Source organism: Cibotium barometz, chromosome 62 (genome assembly GCF_041138505.1).
Source record: "Cibotium barometz isolate CiBa-2024 chromosome 62, ASM4113850v1, whole genome shotgun sequence".
NCBI classification, from domain to species: Eukaryota; Viridiplantae; Streptophyta; class Polypodiopsida; order Cyatheales; family Cibotiaceae; genus Cibotium; species Cibotium barometz.
In genome coordinates, this window is record NC_141107.1 from 19974296 (window position 1) to 19988576 (window position 14281).

The 14281-nt window shown below is 41.0% G+C and overlaps 2 protein-coding genes across 2 annotated transcripts; one reads left to right on the plus strand and one right to left on the minus strand.

The window, feature by feature from the left end:
- Nucleotides 1–643: 643 nt before the first annotated feature.
- On the plus strand, nucleotides 644–7043 carry LOC147604222 (uncharacterized). The gene is made up of 12 exons (XM_086795624.1): nucleotides 644–1305; nucleotides 1495–2543; nucleotides 4487–4699; nucleotides 4870–4938; nucleotides 5027–5128; nucleotides 5244–5467; nucleotides 5572–5700; nucleotides 5778–5942; nucleotides 6113–6250; nucleotides 6342–6435; nucleotides 6551–6652; nucleotides 6741–7043. The coding sequence occupies exons 2-12, from the start codon at nucleotides 1719–1721 to the stop codon at nucleotides 6828–6830; spliced, it is 2151 nt and encodes a 716-aa protein (XP_086651750.1). The 5' UTR covers nucleotides 644–1305; nucleotides 1495–1718; the 3' UTR covers nucleotides 6831–7043.
- A 2093-nt stretch (nucleotides 7044–9136) lies between these two features.
- LOC147604223 (uncharacterized) lies at nucleotides 9137–14003 on the minus strand. Its single transcript, XM_086795651.1, has 9 exons — nucleotides 13759–14003; nucleotides 12558–12619; nucleotides 12400–12471; nucleotides 11109–12306; nucleotides 10964–11031; nucleotides 10384–10875; nucleotides 9915–10305; nucleotides 9432–9833; nucleotides 9137–9318 (listed from the first exon to the last, which is right to left on the minus strand). Exons 2-9 carry the CDS (start codon nucleotides 12582–12584, stop codon nucleotides 9137–9139), a joined length of 2832 nt encoding a protein of 943 aa, XP_086651777.1. The 5' UTR covers nucleotides 12585–12619; nucleotides 13759–14003.
- Nucleotides 14004–14281: the final 278 nt, after the last annotated feature.

Sequence of the window (14281 nt, forward strand, 5' to 3'; positions counted from 1 at the left end):
TCACATATCTTTTTGTCATTTTTCTAGTCTCTCTTTGATTTTTCAGTCCATTTGCATATTTTTTCTTTTCTAGATGTGGTGGGTGTGGACCACGTTAACGCTCTTTTTTTTTCTTACTTTTGAGCTTGTAAATAAGAACCCCCTACCATGTCTGAGGCCAGAATAAACTAATAATCTTCATTGTTTGCAAGGTTCATTGATGTTTTCTATAGTCCAGACTTCAATTTGGTTGCCTATTTTTTGTAGTATTATGTGTCAACATGCATTGGAGTCTTGGAGGTATTCTCAATGGCTACAAAATGGGAAAGCGGAGGAAATTTGAGTTGGTCTCGACTGTGAGTGGTTATTTTATGCAAATAGCTTTGTTTGGTAACATACTAAAAGAGGATTAGTTTTAGAGTTGTGTTTTTTAAATGATTTTATGGTTAGGTAGGAGCTTCTCTTTTAAAAACCGAAATGATTGTTGTTTTGGCTTTGAAAAACCCGCGTACTTGATTTGGCGGCATTTGAAAACCGGCCTATAGTAAAAATGGCGCCATTTGAAAACTGGCCTATAATAAAAATCCCTGCTTGAATTAAAAGTAAGGGGGTTTTTGGAAAAACGAATGAAAAGGAATGAGGATCCGGCTAGCCTCTTGTCTAAGTCCCACGCTTTTTAAAAAAGCGCGGAGCATGGGATCTACGGCTGGGAAGTGGGGTGGGCTTTTCACGGGAATCTGGGCCGTCCAAAGTACGAAACTAGGCCAAAAATATTGAACTCGGGCATCGGGCTGATGTGGAAGATTTTTGCGTGCGTGGCTCTTCTTGTCCTTCTCACTCTGGCATCTGGCGGACCTGACGCGGCAGACCCTAATCCTAAAACCAGCACGGTTGCATCTCTCTCTCTCTCTCTCTCCCCCTTCCCTCTGTTAGCTCTCTCTCTCTCTCTCTCTCTCTCTCTGTTAGCCGTCTCTCTCTCCCCCCCTGCCCCCCCAAAACCATCTCTCCTGCTTCATTTGGTTCTTGTTCTTTCCCGGCCCGGCTCCATCCTCTTTACGCAGAGGAGCTGCCACCAAAGATACAAAACTTCTGCCATAGCTGGCTCTACTGGATCTTCTTAAGAAGCACAGCTTGCATTGGAAGGTGTTTTCATGTACAGGCAGAAAGCGTGGGACTAGTATGGAGATACACGAATGCAAGCAAGCTCCGCATTATGTAATTAAGGAGTGATTGGAAGATGGAGGGTACAGCAAGGTCCCTGTGTATGTCAATGTGCTTTGTCTCTCTTACATCATCTTGATATTGCGAACATGCAAGCCATGGAAGGTGAGTCTATTTTCCCATTTTCTTTCCAGTTTGCTTGGATTTGGGTTTTCATTTTGAATGCTTAGTTTCCAAGAAAAATACAATTCATCGATGTTTGAGGGTCGGCTGCATAGATTGATGAAGGTGCATATGCTTAGCTGCTCAGATGGCATATCTTCGCTTGTGTCTTTTTCATGTGCATGCATGCAGATGGTGACTCTAATGCTTTAGTTATGTTGCTGCCCTTCCTCTTGACTAAGTCCCACGCTTTTTAAAAAAGCGTGGAGCATGGGATCCACGGTTGTGAACTGGGCCAGGATCATATTTATACAGGCTAGATTCAAAGCTGATTTTTTGCACTAAGGTTGGCTTGCAATTGGAGAGTGGCTCTTCATAGAGATTTGTAAGGTGCAGCAGAGCAGGGTTTTTTGGGAATGGCACCTAGAAACCAACAGGGCAAGGGCAAGAAGGCTCTTGCACAACAAGATTGCAAGCTGGGAAAGAAGGTCGTTGCAGGGCAAGGAAGCAGCAAGGGTAGAGACGACGATGGGTTGGATCCAAAATTGGAGAAGCAAGCCTCGACTCTGCCCAAATCACCAAATTTAGGTGGAACATTTGAAGAAGGGGCTGCCCCTGATAGCCTTAACAAAAGGCCACGAAAAAAGTTGGAGGTTAGAATGGGTATGGCTGCATCAAATGTGCATGAAAATTTGGAGCCGCCGGTAGATGTAGTCCAAGCTCCGCATGGAAAAGAGGCAATATCAAGCATCCCCCTACCATATGTGGAAGTTAAACTCCCAGATGGGAGGCTCGTTCGTCAATGTCGTGCAAGCAATGTATGTCCGACGAGCGAAGCCTTCATTGAAAAGAGGGTTCGGATGGAGGAGCACCTCCGAAAAAAGCATGGCTTACAAGTTAAAATCCCTAAGCGTGTTATTGGTCGTCCAACCAACAAGCAAATGGCATCTCGCCCAAGCCGCATATTCCCTCATCCTAATGCAAGCAGTTGGAAAAGACAAGCAGAAAAAAGATTTCATGACAAGGATAGAAAATTTGAGAGGAATCGGCTGACATATGAGCATGCGCAGACTTTGAAAGCGGAGCAAGCATGGAACGATCTTGAAGAGGTGTTTAGGACAGGCACAAAGGAGGACTACATTGCTTCGTGGGTGAAAGACGCGATGACATCCTACATGTCGACGGCTGCAAATCGCTTGGCCAAAATTGAGAGTCGAATCGCAGCTCATGGACATACAAAAGTAAGTCTACATGCTCCGAAAAGAAGTTTATAGTCTCTTGTTTTCATAAATATCATGATTGTTTAGTCTTTTGTTTTGGATCATGTGTGTGCTACACATATGTAAAGCATATAGTCACATGCAGTTGAATCTTGATGCATCTTGTTGAGTTAGGATGACTTAACATTAAACTAAGGTAAAAACAAATTTTGTAGACAAGCATCATTGACCTATATTTAAGGCATGTCTATAGCATGACCATAGTTTACCAAAACTGCCTTAGTTCATTGTCCCGGTCTTGATTACTAGACATCACCCTAGTTGCAAAATCATGGTTGTCCTTTTGAGGCATGTGTGTATATGCCATCTATGTGTGCTATATGTATATGTTGTGTGTGTCAAGTGTGTGCATGCATGTATATGTGTGTGTGTTATACGTACATGCCATATGTGTTTGTTGTACATATTATGACTTTGGAGTATGTGTGTAATTTCCCATCCGTGCATGCCATGTACTTCTTGCATTTCTTACATTTAGTAAGGCTTGCAAAAAATGAGAATTTTCACCTTCCAGTTCTGATGCATGTTGCAACGCATTGGAGCATATGATTTTACAACATGTTCGAGCCGATATGCTATTGCATTGCATAATCTTTTTAATTCAAATAAGCCTCTCAAACATACGTGGTTTTGATTAGGCCATGTATGTCTACAAAGCATGTGTTTGTTTTGCATCCTTGGGTAATTTGAAATTGCCATTATCAAGTGTGTGTGCATGCATTGCACACATGTTAATCACATCCCATTCTCTTATATTTAAGCTTCATGTTTCTGTTCCAAATAGTTCTCTCTTCTCTGAACCGTTCCTGTTCTCCTCCTTCCCTTGTGACTATGCTTGTGTGTAATCAAATGAGCCTCAAGAACACACACACACACATGCCCTTGTTAATAGACATTACCATTGTTTAGTACCATTGACCTTTATTTAAAACATGGATGTAGCATGACCATAGTTTACCAGAACTGCCTTAGTTCAGTGTTTCGGTCTTGATTACTAGACGTGGCCATAGTTGCAAATTATAGGTATTCTTTGAAGGCATGTATGTGTGTGCATGTGTGTGTATGTGTTATACGTATATGCCATATATGTGTTGTATGTATATGTCATATGTGTGCTTGTACTTTTAAGGTGTGTGCATGGGTATGTGTGTGAGTAAATGTAAATGCATGTGCGCATGCATGTGAGTGAGTGTCCATTGTCAAGTGGATGCATTGCACTCATGCAAATAACGTCCCATTCCATTTGATTTAAGCTTCATGTTCTCGTTCCAAATAGTCCTCTCTTCTCAAAACAAGTTCACATTCTCGTTCCCTTGTGAGTGACTATGCTTGTGTGCATGCATGTGTGTGCATGCAAATGAATATGTATGTGTGTGCATGCATATGAGTATGTGTGTATATGCATATGTGTGTACATCCTTGTGTATAATCAAATGAGTCTCGAGAACACACACACACACATACATGCATACACAAACATATTTACACAAGATCTTACTTCTATGTCATATCATATGCATGTGTGTGCATGCATATGAGTATGTGTGCATATGCAATGTGTGTCATGTCATGTCATGGTTTAGCAAAATATGGCATGACCATAGTTTTTACCAAAACTGCCTTAGTTTAGTGTCCCGGTCTTGATGTCTAGACATGGTCATAGTTTACTAAATCTGCCCTAGTTTAGTGTCTTGGTCTTGATTACTATAGTTTGCAAAATCATGGGTGTTGTTTTAAGGTGTGTGTATGAATGTGTTATACGTACATGTCATATGTGTGTGTTTTGTATGTCGTATGTGTGTGTGTGTTATATATAATAAGTACACTGGCTTAGCTACTAGATATGTGTGTAGGTCAAACCTTTACCTGCATGGTTACACATTGTTATGGATGACCTTGACCAGCAAGAAGAGATGCAAAATCTTGAGAGTGACGAGGAGCATCATGGTCAGAATGATGGGGAGCAAAATCTTGAGAGTGACGATGAGCACCGGGAGCAAAAGTTTGAGAGTGACGATGAGCACCATGGTCAAAATGATGGGGAGAAAAAGATTGAGAGTGACGATGAGCAAAAGCTTACAAAAGGAGGGATGGGTTCAAAGGCCAGCACCAAGACGGTAAGTGTTGCTCTTTATCACTATCTTTGTTTGTACTATTTCTTTGCTCTCTTTTTGGTATATTGTCATGCATGCTTAGTGGTGATGGTTTACATTGATATGGCCTAAGTTCACTATCACGGTTTACATTCCATATCATGCATTGCGTAATTATACAATCTTGTTTGTAGGATTTGAAAATTGGTGAGAATGTTGCGCAACATGTAGACATGGAAAAAATTATGGGTATCAAGAAGCTAGTAAGTGCTCCTTTTTCTCTCTTTTGTTTAGAGCTATTTCTTTAGTCTATTTATGATATTATTTATGTTGCCTTGTCATTCGTTGTAGATGGATGATCTAAAAGGAAGCACAGTGGACGAGGCACTTGACTGGTCATTTCAATTTATGAAGATTAGCAAACCAATGCAAGAAGGTTTGGAGGTAGACAAGGTAGACAGACATAAATATAATGAACTCTACTCTACTATGTGTTATATGCTTTCTTGAGATTGCATGGGTGCAACATTAAAGTCTTCGTAAGGTCTCTTTTCTTTTCTTTTTGTAGGCATGTGGAGCTACAAGGAAGAAGTTGCCTGTTAGATCTTCTCGATCTTCTCGTGCAATGCAAAATCACAATACCACGGTGCCAATTAATATATCTTCTCCAACTTTGTCTGAGGCGAGCAACAATATCAAGCTCACATTTGAGATCTCTAACTCGCATGTTGCCGTGGTAAAGAAAGGGGAAGGATGGCTACGAATAGCAAAACGTAATGTTGCAAGATCTAGGTTAGTGGGTCACAACTAATTGGCAGTTTTGTGTGCCCTTGTTGTATTGTAAGATCAGCATTTGTTTTTTATTTTCTCTTTTGATATTGGGATTTCCATTGCAGGTTGAATTCAGGGGTTGAGATTGAGTTCAATTCCACGAGGTATAAGCTGTATGCAGCAATAGATGAGCCACTTTTGAAGGCAATCTTTGTTGATGAGGCATCAACTAGAACTATGAATCTATTTGGAATGTAAGTTTGATAGACTTGTCATGTGTTCTATGTCATGTTGTATGGATGAGCGTTTATTTGCCCCCTTTCATGCACAGATGGATGGAGAATATGTTGCCATGCACCGTTCTTGAGAAGGTGTTGTTCGTTGACTCCATGTGGTATTCCATGACGTTGGAGCTCCGTGTCACACACCTTTCGGGTTTCTTTGCTGGCATCGACATGTCCAAACTTGAGTTGTGTTTCTTTCCTATTATTTGCAGGTGTGCACATGGCAACGGAATAGTAATCAGCTGATTTTTATTTATTTATTGCATTTAGCAGTCTGCTTTTCACTTTTGCTGGTGTGCATATGGCAATGGAATAGTACTCAATTATTTATTGCAAATAGGAGTCTGCTTTTCACTTTTGCTGGTTGTCTTGTGTGCAATAGGAGCCATTGGTCTCTCTTCGTGCTTTATGTCAACAAGGACAAAAGGGTGCTTCGTTTACGGGGGAAGAAAAACTATCTGTTGTACTTGGACTCTTTGGGACTTACAGACCCAAAGGAGTGTTTGGAAAGCTTATACAGGTATACGTACAAAACTAGTGTCTTTGTGAATATGTAGGTCACATATTCTCTCACAAAGCATAACACAATCTAAGCTTTGTATTTTATGCAGCGCTCTTAAGTGCTTGGCGCCGCATGTGGCTGATTCAGTTGTCCAATGTGCTCTTTATGATCCTGCAAAAGAGCTAGACCTAAAGATTGTTGAGGTGGAGGCTAGTTTTCTTAGTTGTTTCGTTGGTATATCAATGTTGAATTATGTGTCCATATGCTATTTGTGCATGATTTTTTGTTGTCTACATCCTATATGTAATTTTGGAACAGGTACCAAAGCAGCCCAACGGCACAGATTGTGGCTTCTATGTGATGACATTTGTGAGGTATCTCATTGCCGGCATACTGCAAGATGGCATAGGCAAGACATGGGTAAGTCCAATGAGCTTAGCATGGCTTGATTGGGTAAGGTATTGGAAGCTCAATGTTATATCCTTGGCTTGTTGGCATTTGTTTGCAGCTTACAAAGGATTGGTTCCAGCACGAAGAGGTGTGCAAGCTAAGGACGGAGCTACACCAATGGTGCATGAAATGCTTAGGTGAACCCTGAAGAAGCATGTTTGGTGCAATGCATCGGCACTTTTTGGATCGGCGAAACATACTTTTGAGGCGGCACACTACATTTGACGCTTGGCAGCCATACTCAGTTTTTTGGGCAGCCATCAGTTCAGTTTTTTGGGCAGCCATCAGTTCAGTTTTGGAGCAGTTCAGTTTTGAAGCAATTTCAGTTTTTTGGGCCATCAATACAGTTTTAGTGCAGCATTTTGCGAGTATTTTGGGATTAAATTCTCCATTTTTCAATATCTGCTTGTTTACATTCTAAAACAATTATATCTTGCCCACTTTTGTAATGACATTCTACTTTTGTAATGACATTCTACGATCAAATGATTAATTATACCTTGCTGCCTCTTTTAAATATTGTTTTGGACAATGGGTTCATCCTCTTATGGATGCATTGAATGTCTACCTCTATCCTTAGTAAAGTGTGTACAATCTAGGTTTTTATTATGCTTGTCAATGTTTTGGCAGTAGGATTATTGCCCTCTGGTGCAAAGGCCACTCTCTTTGCATATTTAATGTATTTAGTCATTTCCAAATTTGCCCAATTATTTAGTCTTGAAGCGTTGATTTGCTCGTGCCATGTGACTATCTCACACACACACACATACACACACACATGTATACATACATACACGTCTATAAATAAATAAATACAAGTTGTAATATGTATGCTCATAAATGGGTGCCTATTCAAGTATCCATGTGTGTGTGTGTGTGTGCGTAGCACCTAAGCTTCACACATACTCTAGCTTCACACATACTCTGAGATTAGAAGCTTCCCAACACGAGTGAGCAGTAAGGTTGTTTTTCCCAATTCCATTCTGCAAAATTTTAATAGAAAATGTAAAACCACAAGCTTCAACTACGAGCCTTTAGCATTATACCTAAGAGACCAACAAAAAACCTTGAATGCTTGATGATGCCGCTCATATCATGAAGAATGTTTAGAGCATGCTTTTTTTATTGTACTAGATAGCTGGAAATCCCTTATTGTACCAAATCAGTGTGCAACACATGCATTTACTAATCCAACATAGCTTTGATGTATAGCTATAGCCAAATATCATAATATTTCCAACACGGACATAACACTAATGCTCATGCATTTCCAAGTCGATTTCAACTCTTGTGTTTTGACCAATACAAGGCATATATTTCCCACACCAACACACGTGTCAAACCGGCTTACATGCCGTTTATGCATCCACTTAAACAAGGCATAAATGTTTCCAAATCAGCATTTTTTATGCATGCTACTAAACCACAACTTTCTTTCATGATCTAGCATCCCCAATGCTTGCTTGTACCTCTTGCTTTGCATAAACTCTATACTTTGGCAAAAACTGCCTATTTGGGAAACCTGAAATTTCCAGTTTTGGGCATGCTGCCAAAATAGGACATGCTCAAACCTCTATGAAAACTGATGGGAGTTGTTTGTGACCTCTTATTACCATCAATCCTACATTAAAGCTACCCTCGGACGTGAAAAATGACCAGAGTTGAGCTTGTAGTGAACAAAATATGCTTACCTTATTTGAGCTTCTCTACACTTCAAGAGCCTTCCAATCAAACATTCCATAACACATGACATTCCAAGCAACACTAAAACTCTATTATATACTACAAAAAAAGGTTACAAGTTTGATTGCATTCTTGAAACGCGACAAAAAATTATAGACATAAAAGAGACAATTTCAAGTTTTACTCATGGATTCCAATGCATGAGAAATGAAACCATCTCATTATAAAGAGTACTTCCATGACAAGAGAAGCATTTAAATCTTCAAAAAATATCTTAGTTGATTGGTTGTGACATGTCTTCTCAACAACAATGATAGTACTACCGATCAACCACTGTACACAAGCATGATCCTATGTTGAGATGCATGGATCTTTTCAAGCACAATCCCGTTGTTGAGGCATAAGTTGAAGTGTCTCTCATCATCTTCGTGCAAACCATATGCACAAGATATAATCACTCCATTCTGAACAGATGAATCATCACATAAGTTGAAAACTTTGTTGAGAAGATCAACTTCAGAACCGACTGGGGCATGTCTCCTTGACAAGGGGAGTAATGCATGACATGTATGGCAAGAGTGTGTTTGCAAAGGATCAATCATCAAGGTCTTGCTGTAGCAATGGGGGCAAAATATACGATTCCTCTTTTCAAACCTCACTCGACTCCTTCCATGCTGATGCTTACGTCTTAGCGTACCCGTGAAATTACGCTTTGTTGGCTGTAATGGGGTTGTCCCCTCCTCAAGAGCAACAGTACTTCCTTCATGTTTCTTACCATGACCAAGCTGAGTAAGAGTCACATGAGCTTGGATTTGGCGAATGGAGCCTCGCAAAGGTAAGTCTACCTCCTTTGGAACCACCAATGCAAGAAGACTCTCTTTTGAAACCCTCAACCGTTGAAAGATCAACTCCTTTCGTGTGGAGTCGCATGTAGAGAGACTCTCCTCGAGACCCTGCAAAATATTTTTGAAGTCCTGAATGCAAAGATCTAGTTGTTCATCAATATTAGTTGCTACTTTATGCTGCCCATGCTCAATGTTGAGCCCTATTCCTTGGTCATTCTCACCAATGTCAAGATCTTGCCCTTCTAAATTCAGCCATGGGGTACCCTCATCATTTTGTCCAACATCAACATTATGTTGCAGCTGCCCCAAAGAACGTGCATTGTCAACAATAGGCAAAATAGCATACAGACTTGGAAAATGATGCTGTAATATCAATCGAATCCCATATAGATGTTTGCAGTTGGATGTCCAATCCGGACAATCACAGTAGCTACATTGCATGCTTACATGGTACCATCGTGTGGGCTTAGACATGCTTTGGATCTTGAAAAGCATTGTTGATTCATCAATCACTTCCAACGTTGTTGAATCATCTTTGTACCTTGTAAGGATGCTCTCGCCTCCTGCGAGTCTTGCAGTGTGACTCTTGCTTGAACCTTGGATACTAAAGCGTCCAGAATCGGCTGAGAAGAAAACAAGAATCCATTCAGAGCAGCAAATCCTACCACTGAAATACTATGGCATAAAGAAAAATGGCAATTTACCTAACTCTTGTTTTTGTTTGAAAAACTCTAGTAAAGTACCCCCCATGTGTGTGCCTGTCTGAGAGTCGCCTACGAGAGCATGCAAGAGGACCAATATCGATCTATTGATTTTTGCATCCAAGAGGGTGTACTTGATGTACTGCCATAACCTCTCCACTAGGTTTGTTGTGTCGACGTTTCCATGTGGAAAAAGACGACCAAACTTGGGCCAACGTGTCCGCCACACACATGTCTGCCCACACCAACCATTAGAAACATAGCGGCATACATTCACATGTGATGAGTACTGCTGCAAGAACACTTGGAATCTTCCTTCAAATGCCTGTTCAGAATCTGCTTGCATGAGGTTTGATAGCTGATTATAAACATCATTTTGCTTGTCTTTTGAAACCTGCAAAGTAGCAAAACAACTCAGAACCATGTCCAGCACTCTAGTTGTCACTCATAATAGACAAGGGTATGAGAAGACCTGTGGCAAAAGGTTTTCCACCCATGCTTTCTTGGCATGAAACCAACATAGTAAGACATGCGCGGCGATTTGTTGACGTTGTCCTTGGTTATCTTCAAACCAGCAACAAGAATCTGCATTAACCACCTTCTGAATGGCTTGTAGCTCTATTGGGCATTTGTCGATTACAATGGCAGTAGGGCGGGTTTGAGACATTCTTGAGAAGATCAACTTGAAGGTAAGCTCTAAAGCTATGCTCTCTTGATTAGTGGCAACGTCACTTGTGCACATCATTAGCCAAATTGGAATACCGACACCGTTTTGGTTGGGCAACACAGCTGCATAGAGAGGTAGACCAAAAACATTCGTCTTAAATGTGCTATCCACAGCCCAAGCATTATGGGGAGAGAAACGCATTGCCATCTCCAACATCCACGCATCTTGAATGATAAGGATGAATGGTCTTTTGTATTCATCGATAGCATTTGGATTATAGGGTTGAACATAGATCACCTAAAATAAGAAAATGGTCACATAGGTGCTAAATTCTACCATACGAAAAGGCATAAAAGAATTGCATAACCTCCATTTTGTGGGCTACCTTGTTTTGCTCCTTCAAACGGAGTGCTTCCATGTACATTGCCTCCCAAGCATCATCTGAATTTTTCCCTGCATCAACAAGGACAGCTGACTAAATCATATTGCCCCATGACATGCAAACAAACAATCAATGTATAGCATGTTACCTTGAGTGTGCATTTGGTAGGCGATCATCTGTACCTCCTTGGGAATCATAAAGAAGCGAAAAACCACACAATCAAGGGGAGAGGAGCTCTCCATATGGAATCGCTCTTTTGATTTTGACATCTTAGCTACATGACGACATGTTCCGACGTCAAATAAGTCATCCATGCAGCATGCTATCACACGCGGGTGAATAGGCAAATAATAAAGATCATCCCTAGACCCCGGAACATGCCCTTCATGGACATTGTGTAGGAGAATGTTAACCTTATCAGAGTCATTTGCATACTCCAATACCACCTTAAAGGGGCAGCCACACCGCTTTGATTTTCGCAATCTTCGCTTTTTACCACCACTTCGAGAAGGCTTTCCCCCTCGATGGCAAGCAAACTCTTCCACCCGCTTATGTGGCCCATTGTGCTTGGACCGAAGTGACACTAGTCTTACCTTGTGCTGAATCATGATGTCAACCAAACATTCTTGAACATGAGGCTGATCTGTGACTATAATCAAAGAGGGTTTTTTGTGTTCTTTCTCACTTGCACGCACCTTATGAACATCTTGCTGATGTCTTTCATGCAACTGGCATCCACAAAGAACGATCCAATCTTTGATATAGCTTATTGGAATTCCATGGCTTTGAATATCTGTGCACCATTGTGTCTTGATTGAATTTATAGTGTCTTTCTCGCCTTGGTGTATTGCACGATCTCGAAGGAGATGAGATGCTTGTATGATGCATTCCCAATCTTCAATGGCTGCGATCTTTAGGTTGGGTGCTAATTTCAAGCAGATGTATTGACCGCCATCATGGATAGGAGCAACACACAAACCCTCCTTCATCCTCTTCCACCTTTTCAAATTAAGCAAACCTCGACAATCATGTGTCTTTAAGGTATCGAGTGTCACATTGATTTCCCCTTGAAGATCCGATTTCATTAAACTGTAGCTTTGCTTGTCAAAGGAGAAAAATGTACTTGAGACATATAAATATGGGTCCAAGGTATCCCTTGATTTGGGGCATGGGCTTTGTTGAGCATCATCCATGATGTCACAAGCTATGGGACATAGATGTTCTTCCTCATCTTGAATGAAATCATCTTGATCAATGTCATCACTCGATGTATCGCCACACATTGCATCCTCTGAGAAAGCCTCCATTTCAAATTCATTCGTAGCATTTGCTGTGTCCCAATCAACCTACGAAAAGCAACTCCTCATTACCATTCTTTTGTTGATGTGGAAAACAATGCTTGTACTATCCCAAAAAATCTAGCTTTTGACCATGCATACCTCATTGAGATTGGGGATGGGGACCTTGCATGCATTGGTTTCACCCGTTGGCAAGTTGATATCATGTACAACCTACAAAAAAACCCAATTCATTAAAACACACACACACACACACACACACACACACACACACAAACACATACACACACACAACTTACCTCATTTAGATCTGGAATCCAATTCATGATCAAGTCCTCTATGATGAGCTCCTATGTTTCATCTGTCCATCAATCCAAAATAGGGCCATTAGATTTAATTCAGCTCTAGTGGTAAATTGATGGCTTATGGACATAGAGAACCTTGCAAATAGAATAGCTCGAGTGGTAAATTGGTACCCACAGCTGCCTTCATAACCAGCCCATACAATAGAAGCAAGGGCTGCCCCTCCTCCCCATACCTTCCAGCCATAAAAAGCCCAACTTGCATGTAACTCCTAATAGAAGATGGCATGTCCATCTAGACAGGCACAAAGTAATAGAGCTTCATATTTGAGTCATTATGGAATAACTAAGCTGAAAAAGGCCTAGAAGCTCCCCATATGTAGTTGGAATTACACCAACCATAACAACATCATGTGTTGATATGGAAGGGGATGGCTATCTATGAGGGGATGGTTGTGTTGATATGGAAGGGTGGATTCTTGCATCATATGCACAAGATGGTAATTTGTCATATAGTAGCTCAAAGTTCATAGAAGTGAGGTACCCTTGAGGGTTGCTCTCTCCACATGGATTTGGATTTAAATTCAAAGCTTCTAGCACATTGTGTATGCCCTCCTTCTCTCCCTCCTCCATTGGACTACTTCTAGCACAATCATCTCCTCCTCGTGTTGCACCTTTATCACCTCGACGACAAATGTGTAGACATAAGAGAATGAAAGAACGCAATGAGCTTTAGTTTTGGATATTGAAGCTTTGTATACAAGCTTCCATTGGATTGAATAAAGCTTTGACAACATGAAGTATCCACTGAAGACTTCATCATGCAATGGGTTTTTTGTGGATCAAATTATGGCAAAAGGAATGCATTGTCGGGCTTACTCAAAACATAAGAGGCTTGAATTGGGTGTGGAGGACTTCATGAAGCAATGCATCATCAAAAAAGAAGTTATGGCACCATGCAGCAAGGTCATTACGAAGTCAGGGATACAAGACATTATTAAAAAAGCCTCAATGATAAAATGTATTGCATTGTGCTTTATCAAGCACTTAGTGATTGGCTCTTGATTTGCAAGCTAACACAAGCTACGGATAACATTTTTTTCCCTTCAAGCTCCTTCTTAATCAATAGGAAAACAATAAAACAATGTCATGAAAACAAGAAAATAGATTGGAGAGATAGAGCGTTAAAGAACCTTACCAGATTGAATACACGTCCCTCTTCCTAGCTTGGTGGTGGCAGATTGGAGATTCTACTTCTATAGCCGGCTGCACCCCTCCTCTCTCTCTTTTATTGAAGATATGTAGATGCCATGGAGTATTCCTAGATCCTTTTCACCTCTCTCTCTGTGGATGCATGAGCTATCAGCTGATTTCAAATACACTAAAATTTTGCAAGAGAGCAAGACCAATCGATAAGGTGTACAGTGTATGTGAATGTGTGTGTGTGTGTGTGTGTGTGTGTGTGTGAGAGAGAGAGAGAGAGAGAGAGAGAGAGAGATGCACATGTAATTCAAATTTAGCGCAATCATTTGCCTTGTGCCCCCCTCGTGTCCCTGCAGCCACGCATACATCCATGTCACACACCTCACTTGCCACGCGTGCAAAAATCTTCCACATCAGCCCGATGCCCGAGTTCAATATTTTTGGCCTAGTTTCGTACTTTGGACGGCCCAGATTCCCGTGAAAAGCCCACCCCACTTCCCAGCCGTAGATCCCATGCT

What these genes read in the sequence shown, in the direction of transcription:
- LOC147604222 (XM_086795624.1), top strand. Translation starts at nt 1,719, where the DNA reads ATGGCACCTAGAAACCAACAGGGCAAGGGCAAGAAGGCTCTTGCACAA. An exon ending in TGTTTGGAAAGCTTATACAG is followed by an intron (nt 6,251 to 6,341) that starts GTATACGTACAA and finishes TATTTTATGCAG; the next exon opens with CGCTCTTAAGTGCTTGGCGC. An exon ending in TAGACCTAAAGATTGTTGAG is followed by an intron (nt 6,436 to 6,550) that starts GTGGAGGCTAGT and finishes ATTTTGGAACAG; the next exon opens with GTACCAAAGCAGCCCAACGG.
- LOC147604223 (XM_086795651.1), bottom strand. Translation starts at nt 12,584, where the DNA reads ATGAATTGGATTCCAGATCTAAATGAG. An exon ending in CTACCAAATGCACACTCAAG is followed by an intron (nt 11,032 to 11,108) that starts GTAACATGCTAT and finishes TTGTTGATGCAG; the next exon opens with GGAAAAATTCAGATGATGCT. An exon ending in CAAACAAAAACAAGAGTTAG is followed by an intron (nt 9,834 to 9,914) that starts GTAAATTGCCAT and finishes TTTTCTTCTCAG; the next exon opens with CCGATTCTGGACGCTTTAGT.